Source organism: Carassius carassius, chromosome 4 (assembly GCF_963082965.1).
Source record: "Carassius carassius chromosome 4, fCarCar2.1, whole genome shotgun sequence".
NCBI lineage: Eukaryota > Metazoa > Chordata > Actinopteri > Cypriniformes > Cyprinidae > Carassius > Carassius carassius.
The window spans coordinates 14,876,561-14,889,477 of NC_081758.1; the positions used below are offsets into that span (position 1 = coordinate 14,876,561).

The 12,917-nt window shown below is 40.0% G+C and overlaps 1 protein-coding gene and 1 long non-coding RNA gene across 2 annotated transcripts in view; both read left to right on the forward strand.

Annotated features, from left to right (window-relative positions):
- The first annotated feature begins 1,087 nt into the window (after positions 1-1,087).
- Positions 1,088-2,644, forward strand: LOC132129734 (uncharacterized). The gene is made up of 4 exons (XR_009428569.1): positions 1,088-1,307; positions 1,409-1,558; positions 1,660-1,785; positions 1,924-2,644. It is a non-coding gene; the product is annotated as an uncharacterized LOC132129734 (long non-coding RNA).
- Positions 2,645-2,981: 337 nt separating this feature from the next.
- LOC132137233 (sulfhydryl oxidase 2-like) overlaps positions 2,982-12,917 on the forward strand; it is a 34,269-nt gene continuing 24,333 nt past the window's right edge. The window contains exon 1 of the mRNA XM_059547457.1: positions 2,982-3,370. Coding sequence (XP_059403440.1) covers positions 3,112-3,370 — 259 coding nt within the window. The 5' untranslated portion in view covers positions 2,982-3,111. The remainder of the gene's footprint in view (positions 3,371-12,917) is intronic.

Below are 12,917 nucleotides of genomic sequence, written 5' to 3' on the forward strand. Positions count from 1 at the left end.
TTCACATCCCTCTGAAATGCCCTCACCAAGAGTAAGCAACACCAAGCACTTAAAGGAATAGTTCCTCAAAAATGAACATTCTTGAACCATTTAATCATCCTCATGCTGTTCCAAACCTGTTTGACTTACTTTCTTCTTTGGAGCAGAAAAGGAGAACTTAAGATAAATGTAACTCTTTTGCATATATAGTGGAAGCATGTACACTACCATTCAATTTTTTTTATTTAAGACTTTCATAAATGCTGTTTTGAACTTTCTATTCATCAAAGAAAAATGTACACAGATTCTACAAAAATATTAAGCAGCGCAACTGATTTCAACAATGATAATAATAAGAAATGTTTTCTTGAGCAGCGAATCAGAATATTAAAATGATTTCTGAGGGATATACTGTAAATGGCTAGCATGATAGTAAACTAAACTTGGCATGTCTGTTCCTCACACAAAGCTATGTGCAACTTAACAGAAAACTTCAGAAAACTCGGTATACAGAATAAGACTTATGTACTGATTTGACAGTGCTTTTAATGTGCTTTTTGTCCTCACTGGAGCTGGACAGCCTCTGTTCAAAGTGTGATTTCATTGTATAGAAAAGAGCAGCATCAACATTCTTGTAAACAGAGTCACACAAGCATTGAATAACATGAGAATGATTAAATTATGATTGAATTTTCATTTTTTGGTAACTATTGCTTTCACAAACTAATGTGCAACATATGGCAATTCTGTCTATCACTAAGCACCTATATTTTACAGACCGACTATAAGCTCCATCAAAACAGGCATTGTGTAAATACTAAGCTGTTAGAAGAGCTGGATGAAGATGGAGTTCAGTGTGCTCAGGATAACAGAAAGAGACAAAGAATTAAATCATTGCATGGCAAGCAATCTACAGATATTGTAAGTTGCCAAAACAACTGCAGAATTTGCTTTAGTGAAGAATAAAAAACTAAGTAAAATTGTATCTGTGCATTAAATTTGAATCAATTTATGTTAAAAAAAGAAAATAACAACATATATATAACAATATATATAATTATTTTTTATTGCACTTCTCTCTCTTTGATATCCAGGATGTCAGAAAAAAAGATGGTCATTTTATGCCATGTATCTTGGAGCAGTGGCACCAGGCCCAACCGGACATGCCACCAAAGATCAAAGTGCCGCCCCATGAAGACAGCATCGTGTACAGATTAGTGGATGCTGCTGCGGAGATTCTGTGTGGCCAAGCAAATGAAGACACTCTTGACCTTTATGAAACACCAAGCTATTTATTAGACGATGATAGTCGCAAACGTTATTGGCAGGTTAGTCTATGGGAAAGAGTACATAACAAATGACTATAAAAATACTAAATGAATGGAAGAACCAAAGCTCTAATCTAAACCTTGTTCATCTTACTCTGTAGGTGATCTTTCGGTTAACATCTGAATCTGATGTACTTCATCAGATTTAGGGTGATCTGTTAAGGACAAAACAATCTGCACAGAATATAGATGAACAATCTGTGATTACAGCCCTGCAAAATTCCAGTCAAATTTTAGTCACATTTTTAATGGTATTTCATTAGTATTATTATTATTGTTTCTGTTGAACTAAGATTTGGATGAAAATACTTTTAAGAACATTTACAGTTTGTAAATCTTATATTATTTGCAGGCTGCCGTGAGAAAAGAGATACAGAAAATTGTGAATTTAGAGCGAATTGAGGAACAGATGACAGAGAAGCTCCAAAAACTGTGCAAATACTGGTACGCCAAGAGAGACAGAGTGGACTTTATACTGGTGTGTTTAAAGGCACTCCTATAATTACTTATAAAATTAGTGATTTTGGTGTAACTTCAGCTCTAACAATATTTAAGACTGCAGTAAATGGTAGAACTGAAAGTCTAATTTTGTCTTTTTATCTACTTCTAGATTCAGGAGAGAACTTGGCAAGACTACGGAGCTGATCAGTACAGTGAAGATGCATCTGACTTTGGAGATTTTCAGCCTTCTTTTGGATGACACAATATTAGCACTAAATCATATGTGCTTTTCAACCTAATATACAAGTTTTAGAACCTTGTCATTTTCATACATCTGTGCTATGTTGTTATTTTCTTTTTCGGTGAGTCTCAAAAATCCTCTCAAGAAAATGTTAATGTCATATTTCACATAGTTCATAAATTATATTTTGTTAAAGAATATAAATGTATAAACCCATAAACCTGTTTTAGGACCATTACGTTTTCTTGCATTATACAATTATTTTCATGACAATTAAGCAGATTTTCACCTAATTTCAACTTTTGCAATGTAGGCTAATGAAAAACAAATAAAAAAGTTATTCTGAATACTGAAATTCTAAAGAAATTATATATTATTTAAATTATAAATTATTTATATGTTATATTAGTATTGGTTGTACTGCTTTTAATATCTGATTTAAATAAAAAGTAATTGTTTACTGTATTGAATTAAATATAATACTGTATTACAGTAATGATAACCTGCAAATCATCATGTAGAATAATGGGAAAACTCAAAAGTAAATGCACTGATATACTACATTACGAAATGTGCTTCGTAGTCATACAATGCAACAAAATGCACATATAAAAACAAAAATTCTGCATGCAAAATCTATATATTTTTCTTTTGATTTTGAGGTTACATTAACATGTTTTTGTGCGATTTACTTTTTGTTTTTAATCATGAATCTTTTAATACTTATTAAAAAAATAATAATTTCAAAATCAAAATGTATGTTTGTATTACAGTATAATAACGCTGAATTATATTTCATTCGTAGCAACACGTTTTTTTTTATTTTATTTGTATTTTTTTATTTTGCTTTTTTTCCAAGTAATGATAAAAAATGATATAAAAAGCCTAATTTTGCTTATTTTAGAGTACCATACACAGAAAAATTATTATTCAGTAACAGCGCCACACACGATATGCATCGTTCTTACGCAGATAGGATGCGCGAGATAAGTGTCTGCGTCCTCGTAGCGCAGTGACGATGCTCCAGAAGGCTCACGTCCCCACTAAATGTAGTCATCCATAGGAGCGAGCAGAATCAGTCTGAATGTAGAGGATTCACTAAAGTGAGAGACTTCAAATTGTATGGCGTTTCTTCCATCAACTCCAATGGCAGTTGCGTTTCGCCTTAAGATCGGTATTCTGTTGGGGCTGCTGTTCGGACATGCTCAGTCAGCTCGATTATACACCGAGGAGGATCCAGTGGTTATACTGAGCAGCGACAGCCTGAAGCAGACCGTGTTCAACTCCTCCAGCGCCTGGCTGCTTCAGTTCTACTCGTCGTGGTGCGGCCACTGTATCCAGTACTCGTCTACATGGAAAGCCCTGGCCGGCGACGTGAAGGGTAGGTGCATTTATGATCATCTTCCTGTCTATTCACACATCTCGAGGAAGGACAGTGACAGTTCCTTAAACGTCTAAATGCATTCACCTCAGGCACACAAGTTTTTCCAGAGGTTATTTAGGGATGGTCATCCTTACTATGGAGATGGCAATACCATGCAATATCAATATATTTCATGGCACTGAGTGAATAACATATTTTCACGAATACTATCATGGTAATGTTTATAGACGTGGTATTATAGTTGAAGTTCAAAATCATGGAATTGCCTTTAATTGTAATGACTTGTTAGTGCTTTTTCTGTTGGCTTTTCTACAGCTGATTTTCCTTTTCATTTAAAATTGTGTAAATCTTTTGCCTTGTACATGATCATTTGGGTTTTGCTTAGTGAGGCTTACAGTGTTTTTGGACTTAAGTACACAGGAGGACATGCATGGGAAGTCGATAAGCCCTGATATGTTGATACACCTGCATGTAAATCCATGGTTGTTGCTGTTTTCTCTATTTTTGACATTGAGCTCAAGGCCTTTCTGTTCACCCACAGCACACACACTATCAGAAAAATGTCTCCAAGCACTACTGTACAGTGTTTTTACATCTTTTTTTTTTTTTTAACATTTAAAGATGTAGTTTACCCCAAACTAAAAATTGTGTAATTATTTACTCACCTTCACGTTGGTCTAAACATGTGTGACTTTGTTTCTCCTGTGGAATATTATTCTGGCCACACTTATTAATATAATTGTAAAATGGAGTGGTGTTGTCACGGTACAAAAATTTCAGTATTCGGTACCGATACCAGTGAAAATCCACGGTTCTCTGTACCAAAGCAAAACAAAAATATGCTTATTTAAAAAAAAAACACACACTAAAACCCTATCACTAAAAATAAAACCAATGCCATTCTTTATAGTTATTTACAGTCTGTCACGGCTTACGCTGCTGGAAGGAACACGAAGCCGAGGGATAAACGAAACAAGGATTTATTAACTCAAACATAGGCATGGTAAGTAGCAAAATAACAGGTGGCAAGAGGCAAGTGGCAAGTAACAGGTGACAAGTTGACATTTAGACGAGTAGACCCGACAAAACAGAACTGAAAGGACAAGGCTTAAGTAGAAGGGATAATTGGGGAAACACAGGTGGATGGCATGACTAAATTAACAGGGACATGGAACACATGGGGAAATGAAGAGACACACCTGGAAACTAATCAAACCAGACACGGAAGACAGAAACTGGGTCACAGGGGCAAAAACACACAAAATGAGTCCAGGTGTGTGACAGTACTCCCCCCTCCCGGTAGGTGCGTCCTCGCACCGTAGAAACAACAAAGGGAGGCCAGCAGACAGGGACCACAGAGGAAGGAGCCAGGGAGGAGATGACGGAGGGAGGAGCCAGGGAGGAGACAGGAAGGATCTGAAGCAGGAGGTACCCAGCAGGACCCAGGCTACAGCCATAACGGCCCAAGGTGGGGCCGACGGAGGAAGGAGCCATGGAGGAGGAATGGTCACCGACTCCAGGGACTCGACCCACGGCAACGGAGCAAGTGGAGGAGGAGCCCGAGGCGGAGACGGAGAGCCGAGAGCCAGGGTGACGGGGAGGAGCCGAAGGTCCTAGGTGGAACTGATGGCTCTGGTGACTGACCCGGCGATGTGGATCCGGAAGACCGCGGTGAGGCCAGAGTGACCGAGGACTGAGGTGTAGCCGAGGGGATGAAGGAGCCTGACGGAGCCGGAGGGACGGAGGGATGAGGCGAAGCCGGAGGAGTGGAGTCCCGAGGCATAGGATGGACGACGCCAGACCAAGGCGGAGCCGGAGGGACGAGGGAGCCAGGCAGAGCCTGCGGACTGCCGGGCCACGGCGGAGAGGAAGGAGCTAGGAGCCATGGTGGAGCCGACGGGTCAACGGGCCGAGGCGGAGTCCAGGCCTCAGAGGCTGGAGGCGGAGGTGAGGGAGACGCCGACCAAGGCGTCGCTGGAGGATGGCGGTCCCGCTGAGCTCGCACCACAATGATGGTAGGCTGAGGGCGAGCAGAGGGGCAGCCAGACGACAGCGGAGGAGGAGGCAGGAGTGGGTGGGAGGGTGGGAATTTTGGAGGAGCAGGCATTGGAGTAAGCTCTGGGGCTGGAGCCCTTCCTGGGCTTAACGGAGGATCAGGAGCCCGTCCTGGGCTTAACGGAGGATCAGGAGCCCGTCCTGGGCTTAAAGGAGGATCAGGAGCCCGTCCTGGGCTTAACGGGGGAACAGGAGCCCGTCCTGGGCTTAACGGGGAATCAGGAGCCCTTCCTGGGCTTAACGGGGAATCAGGAGCCCTTCCTGGGCTTAACGGGGGATCAGGAGCCCGTCCTGGGCTTAACGGGGGATCAGGAGCCCGTCCTGGGCTTAACGGAGGATCAGGAGCCCGTCCTGGGCTTAGAGGAGGATCAGGAGCTCGTCCTGGGCTTAACGGGGGAACAGGAGCCCGTCCTGGGCTTAACGGGGAATCAGGAGCCCTTCCTGGGCTTAACAGAGGATCAGGAGCCCGTCCTGGGCTTACAGGAGGATCAGGAGCCCGTCCTGGGCTTAACGGGGGAACAGGAGCCCGTCCTGGGCTTAACGGGGGAACAGGAGCCCTTCCTGGGCTTAACAGAGGATCAGGAGCCCGTCCTGGGCTTACCGGAGGATCAGGAGCCCGTCCTGGGCTTACAGGAGGATCAGGAGCCCGTCCTGGGCTTAACGGGGGAACAGGAGCCCTTCCTGGGCTTAACGGGGGAACAGGAGCCCGTCCTGGGCTTAACGGGGAATCAGGAGCCCTTCCTGGGCTTAACAGAGGATCAGGAGCCCGTCCTGGGCTTACAGGAGAATCAGGAGCCCGTCCTGGGCTTAACGGGGAATCAGGAGCCCGTCCTGGGCTTAAAGGAGGATCAGGAGCCCGTCCTGGGCTTACAGGAGGATCAGGAGCCCGTCCTGGGCTTAACGGAAGATCAGGAGCCCTTCCTGGGCTTAACAGAGGATCTGGCATAGGTGCATTGGAAACCCCCTCATTTTGACCCATTTGGCGTTCCACATTATGCTCCCTCGTTGTGGGCAGTGTCGCCGGCTCTCGCACCTGGTCTGACGGGTTGCTCTCTGGCTCTCCGTCATCGGTGGGCTCGGGCTTATGCCTTGTACCGTGGGGAGATTGCAGGCTGGGCTCTGGGTCCAGAGTGGACCTGGCGAGATCCTCCATTGGGCCGACCGTGAGAGGTGACCCATTTCTCACCAGATTCCACTCTATGAAGGCGGCGAAATCCTCCCGAGGACCATCTTCGGGCGACAACGCTCTGCACCTGGAGTTCAGGCTGGCGTGATAAAAGGTGCAGAGCGAGTGGTCCGGGTAGCTGGTGGCATTAGCTATCCAGAGAAACCGTCTGGTATGGTCCTCGAGAGACAGGCCCTCCTGCTCCAGCAGGAGGAGGAGGTATTCGGGGCGATAGAGGGGATCCATGACACACTACGGAAAGAAAAAGACAGTGAAAAAACGGAAAAAAAAACGGAGGGAAAACACGCAGTTTATAACTTTTTAGGTCGGGTCTTCTGTCACGGCTTACGCTGCTGGAAGGAACACGAAGCCGAGGGATAAACGAAACAAGGATTTATTAACTCAAACATAGGCATGGTAAGTAGCAAAATAACAGGTGGCAAGAGGCAAGTGGCAAGTAACAGGTGACAAGTTGACATTTAGACGAGTAGACCCGACAAAACAGAACTGAAAGGACAAGGCTTAAGTAGAAGGGATAATTGGGGAAACACAGGTGGATGGCATGACTAAATTAACAGGGACATGGAACACATGGGGAAATGAAGAGACACACCTGGAAACTAATCAAACCAGACACGGAAGACAGAAACTGGGTCACAGGGGCAAAAACACACAAAATGAGTCCAGGTGTGTGACACAGTCGTGGCCAAAAGTTTTGAGAATTACATAAATATTGGAAATTGGAAAAGTTGCTGCTTAAGTTTTTAGAATAGCAATTTGCATATACTCCAGAATGTTTTGAAGAGTGATCAGATGAATTGCATAGTACTTCTTTGCCATGAAAATTAACTTAATCCCAAAAAAACCTTTCCACTGCATTTCATTGCTGTCATTAAAGGACCTGCTGAGATCATTTCAGTAATCGTCTTGTTAACTCAGGTGAGAATGTTGACGAGCACAAGGCTGGAGATCATTATGTCAGGCTGATTGGGTTAGAATGGCAGACTTGACATGTTAAAAGGAGGGTGAAGCTTGAAATCATTGTTCTGCCATTGTTAACCATGGTGACCTGCAAAGAAACGCATGCAGCCATCATTGCGTTGCATAAAAATGGCTTCACAGGCAAGGATATTGTGGCTACTAAGATTGCACCTAAATCAACAATTTATAGGATCATCAAGAACTTCAAGGAAAGAGGTTCAATTCTTGTAAAGAAGGCTTCAGGGCGTCCAAGAAAGTCCAGCAAGCGCCAGGATGGTCTCCTAAAGTGGATTCAGCTGCGGGATCGGAGTGCCACTAGTGCAGAGCTTGCTCAGGAATGGCAGCAGGCAGGTGTGAGCGCATCTGCACGCACAGTGAGGCCAAGACTTTTGGAAGATGGCCTGGTGTCAAGAAGGGCAGCAAAGAAGCCACTTCTCTCCAAAAAAAACATCAGGGACAGATTGATCTTCTGCAGAAAGTATAGTGAATGGACTGCTGAGGACTGGGGCAAAGTCATATTCTCCGATGAAGCCCCTTTCCGATTGTTTGGGGCATCTGGAAAAAGGCTTTTCCGGAGAAGAAAAGGTGAGCGCTACCATCAGTCCTGTGTCATGCCAACAGTAAAGCATCCTGACACCATTCATGTGTGGGGTTGCTTCTCATCCAAGGGAGTGGGCTCACTCACAATTCTGCCCAAAAACACAGCCATGAATAAAGAATGGTACCAAAACACCCTCCAACAGCAACTTCTTCCAACAATCCAACAACAGTTTGGTGAAGAACAATGCATTTTCCAGCACGATGGAGCACCGTGCCATAAGGCAAAAGTGATAACTAAGTGGCTCGGGGACCAGAATGTTGAAATTTTGGATCCATGGCCTGGAAACTCCCCAGATCTTAATCCCATTGAGAACTTGTGGTCAATCCTCAAGAGGCGGGTGGACAAACAAAAACCCACTAATTCTGACAAACTCCAAGAAGTGATTAAGAAAGAATGGGTTGCTATCAGTCAGGATTTGGCCCAGAAGTTGATTGAGAGCATGCCCAGTCAAATTGCAGAGGTCCTGAAAAAGAAAGGCCAACACTGCAAATACTGACTCTTTGCATACATGTCATGTAATTGTCGATAAAAGCCTTTGAAACATATGAAGTGCTTGTAATTATATTTCAGTACATCACAGAAACAACTGAAACAAAGATCTAAAAGCAGTTCAGCAGCAAACTTTTTGAAAACTAATATTTATGTAATTCTCAAAACTTTTGGCCACGACTGTACAATTGTGTTTAAAGTTTTTCTACAAGTAATATAATTATGAAAAACAGTTTCACCCAATTTTAATTTGTCTTTTAATTAATGAAATGTAAACATTTTATTTTTTGGTAAATAAAGGGGATTTGCTATTAAAATTACAACATGGAAGAAATAATGTGTGATCTATTAATTTTAAAAGTTGTATTAATTTTTTCAACTGTAGTAGCAGTATCACATATATTCTACTAAATAATAGTAATATTTCTAGCACAATGCCTTTATGTAAAACTGAACTTTTATTTTGACGGGCTACAGTGAATACCTTTAAATTGACACTGGTTTTACTCAAATGAAAAGGTAAAATGCTTTTGAAGTGATTCAGAACAGTTCTGGTGATGTTGTTTATGTATTTATGTCCTCATTGAGACGGCAGATGCTGAAATAACTGCAAGCGTCACAAGCTTCAGTCTATGTAGTAAACAAACCCTAGAATTATTATATTCCAAATCCATATTCCAAAATATATTCCAAATTACAACTTAATTCTTGTAATTTTGACTTCATTCTCAAAATATTTCGACTTAATTCTTGTAATTTTGACTTCATTCTCAAAATATTACAACTTTAATCTTATCTTTAGATTTGTTTTTAATTTTTTGAATTGTATTTATTTTATTTTTTTAAGCTTTTAAGCTTCAACTATAACACAACAGCACCATAAGAATCCTTGGGTATTTGAAAGGCGCTATATAAATAAATAAACGTATTATAAATGAATACATGAAGCCATTCATGTGACTTGTACACTATATTCATAGATTTGTGTGACAAAAGGTCAGAATTTAAGTCATTTTTTGACAAGTTCATGAGAGCAGGTACAGTGTTCAAACTGTGAATGACTCTTTTGTTTTTGGTTTTTGTGGGGTTTTTTTTTTTTTTTTCAGATCTTTTTAGTGAACCAGTTGAGCTGGTTCATAAAACTGGTCTGTATATAAATCAGTCTGATACAGTTCTCATTATGTTTGTCACATAAACCTTTTTTATGGTTTCATAGGATTTGGAACATAGTGCAGTATCATTTGATATCCTGCTGTGGGAAAGAGATGTGTCTACCCTCTTAAACCCATGCATTACAAGTTGTGTACACAAGGTGTAGTATAGGCCATACTAGACTGACACATGGGCATTTATTGAAGAGTGAAGAATCACCAAAATGTCATACTGTGAAACTAACTTGTCTTTAGAAACAAAAGTTTTTTGTTTGCCCAAATCTTTTTAGAGTCATGAGCAATGTTTTTTTATCAGGGCAACATTTGAAGGAAATATATAAAAGAAATGTAATTTATTGTTTTATTATCACAAGTACAGGGCCGCTGCTGGCCAAATGGGTGCCCTAAGCAGGATTGTATTGTTGTGCCCCCTTCCTCAAATATGATGATGAAAAAAAAAAACTAATATAGAGGTGAAAATAGAACTTTAATCAAATAAAAAAGTAAATGTATAAATTGTATTATTTACAAATTACAAATGTAGCTCTCAACATTTACCTATGGCTATAACCTTATTATGACTCTAACTTATTTTATAGTCTCAAGCATTCAGAAATCATGCATAAGGAAAGGAAGCAGTTTTACTATGATAAAACCATGGTTTATTTTTGTAAGGGTTGTGATATGCACGTTTTTGTTGAAGAAATTATAAAGGCTGTGTCATCCATAGCAAAAAGGTGGCAAAAATGAAAGATTAAGTGAATATTTGAATTAAATGTTTGGTCAGTAGCCTAAACAAGGATTTGATTGTCCTGTAAGTGTAACAGCAGCAATTACATGGCATTTGGCTCCCTTTGCAGGCATTTGCAATAACATGTACATAAATTGTTTATTTTGTATTAGCCTACATTATGTATTTGAACAGTGTTATTAACCATTATTCATTATTCAACAATGAGTCATTATTGCCTCATTGTTTTTTATATAATGCATTTTAAGTCATTTTAAAGGCTATTGATGGCTTAGGTCTGTTTTTATAGCAACAACAACAACAACAAATATTACAATATGTTATTACTTCTTTGTAAATATTATTAATTATTTCATGGCCGATTCCGATACAGATTTTTTTTTACAAGCAAACTGACCGATTCTGATACCGATTTTTTTTAAGCTTTAAGCAACAAACAAGAAAGAAGTAAAGTGTGCATAAACAAGATGTTTATTTGGTATTCAATAGGCCAAACTGGCTTTTGGCTATTGAAAACAATAACCGTAACCATCTGAAATAAACAGCAGTATCTGCACAGTAAGTAAACTACATTAAATACAAACATAGATGGTACAGACATCAGCATTTAGCTTTTGTTTTTGAATTGGGTTGAAACTACAGAGAACTGGCCTTAAATTTAAAGATTAACTGTAACCATGTGAAATTAAAGGCAATAACTGCATAGTTCTAAAATCCAAACAACAAAATCAACACACATTCAATAAGAGGTTTCTTAATCAGCATTCAGTATTTTAGTTTTTAAATTTGGTTTTAAATGTAAAACAAGGTCTTTACCAGTGAGACTAAATAAAAGTATGCTATATAAATATTATTCCAAAATGTTAGAATCAAATAATGTTGGTGCGAATAAAACAAGGATGCAAAGTGTTTCATTAATCCAATTTAAAAAAAAAATAGGGTAATGATTCACATCTATATTTTTTTACTTGAGCCAATGAAAAATAAATAATTATTGTCTCAAATTAAAAAATATAGATGTGAATCATTACCCTAATTTTTTTTAATTGGATGAATGAAACACTTTTTCAGTGTGCTACAGCAGGTGATTTTAAAATCAAATTCAGTCGATATAATTTTAAGCTAAAATAAAAATAATCATCCTATACAGAACTGACGTTTACTTCTGGCTTTTCAAACATGTATGCAAGTTCTACTTTACAAAAAAAAGTTTAGTACATTTTGTTTCTCATCCAACACGTGAGAAGTTGAGCTGAACATCCCTTCACTGTCTCCGCTTGTGCAGGGACAGGTACAGTACGCTCACGCAGCTTCAGTGAGCAGGAATGGGACTCTTATTTTGTACGCCAGTATAACAAATGCTGTTTGCTTCCTGCTATCTGTGCCTCAGACATGTAGCTCTGCATTTCCAGTGCTGAACGACTGCCCGTGTCCTGCGCACATATTTCGAAATACTTCCACACAAATGACATGATAGCTAATGATTACAATGTAGTCTGTGCACGCGGACGCACTTCCGGAAAAAATCATCCGGAAAAATCATCGGCCGATTGCCGATCACATATTTTAAGCAAAAACCGGTTGGTTCCGATTTATGGCCGGTCAACCGGTGTATCCGTAGTAATTTTCGTAAGGGAACCTGAAAACAAATGTGCCTGAAAGTGATAAACAGGCCTCGTTTTTCCCTAAATGATTTATAATTTATTTTAATATATATTGAAAATGTATGAGGTGTGCATTGTAGCTGACACCTAAATGAACACATTACAATTGTTTTATGACTGCAAGTCTTTCTCCTCAAATGCTATTGAGCTTCAAATTTGCGTTTGAGCCCATGTGAAAAGGTAGCATAATTTACATATGATTTACAGTATATTTTAATAAATATCAAACATTCAATTCAATTGTGCATTAAAGCTGACATTAGATGAACAATTACAGTTGTTTTTATGACTGTAAGTCATTCTCTTCAAATGCTACTGACGTTAGAAAAGTGTATACCAATATCGCATGTAACTTTAGAGACGGTCTCTAAATTTGAGACTCGAATGTCCAATGTCAAGCGAACTTTATGGCCGTTTTTTTTTTTTTTTTTTTACTTTCTTTAGTTTTCTTTTCTCTGTGCCAGATTGCTGATGTCCTTTACCCGGGCATAGATGTCCATCCATCAATTATGAACATTTAGCCGCAAACATGAGGTGTGGTCGCGAGCACGGATGGGAGAATGGCGCATATATATATATATTTTTTTTCTTGAGCAACTGGGATGGTGCCCCCTCTAGGAGTTGGTGCCCTACGCAGACTGCGTACTCTGCGTATAGGGAGTGGTGGTACTTTCAAGTACATTTAAA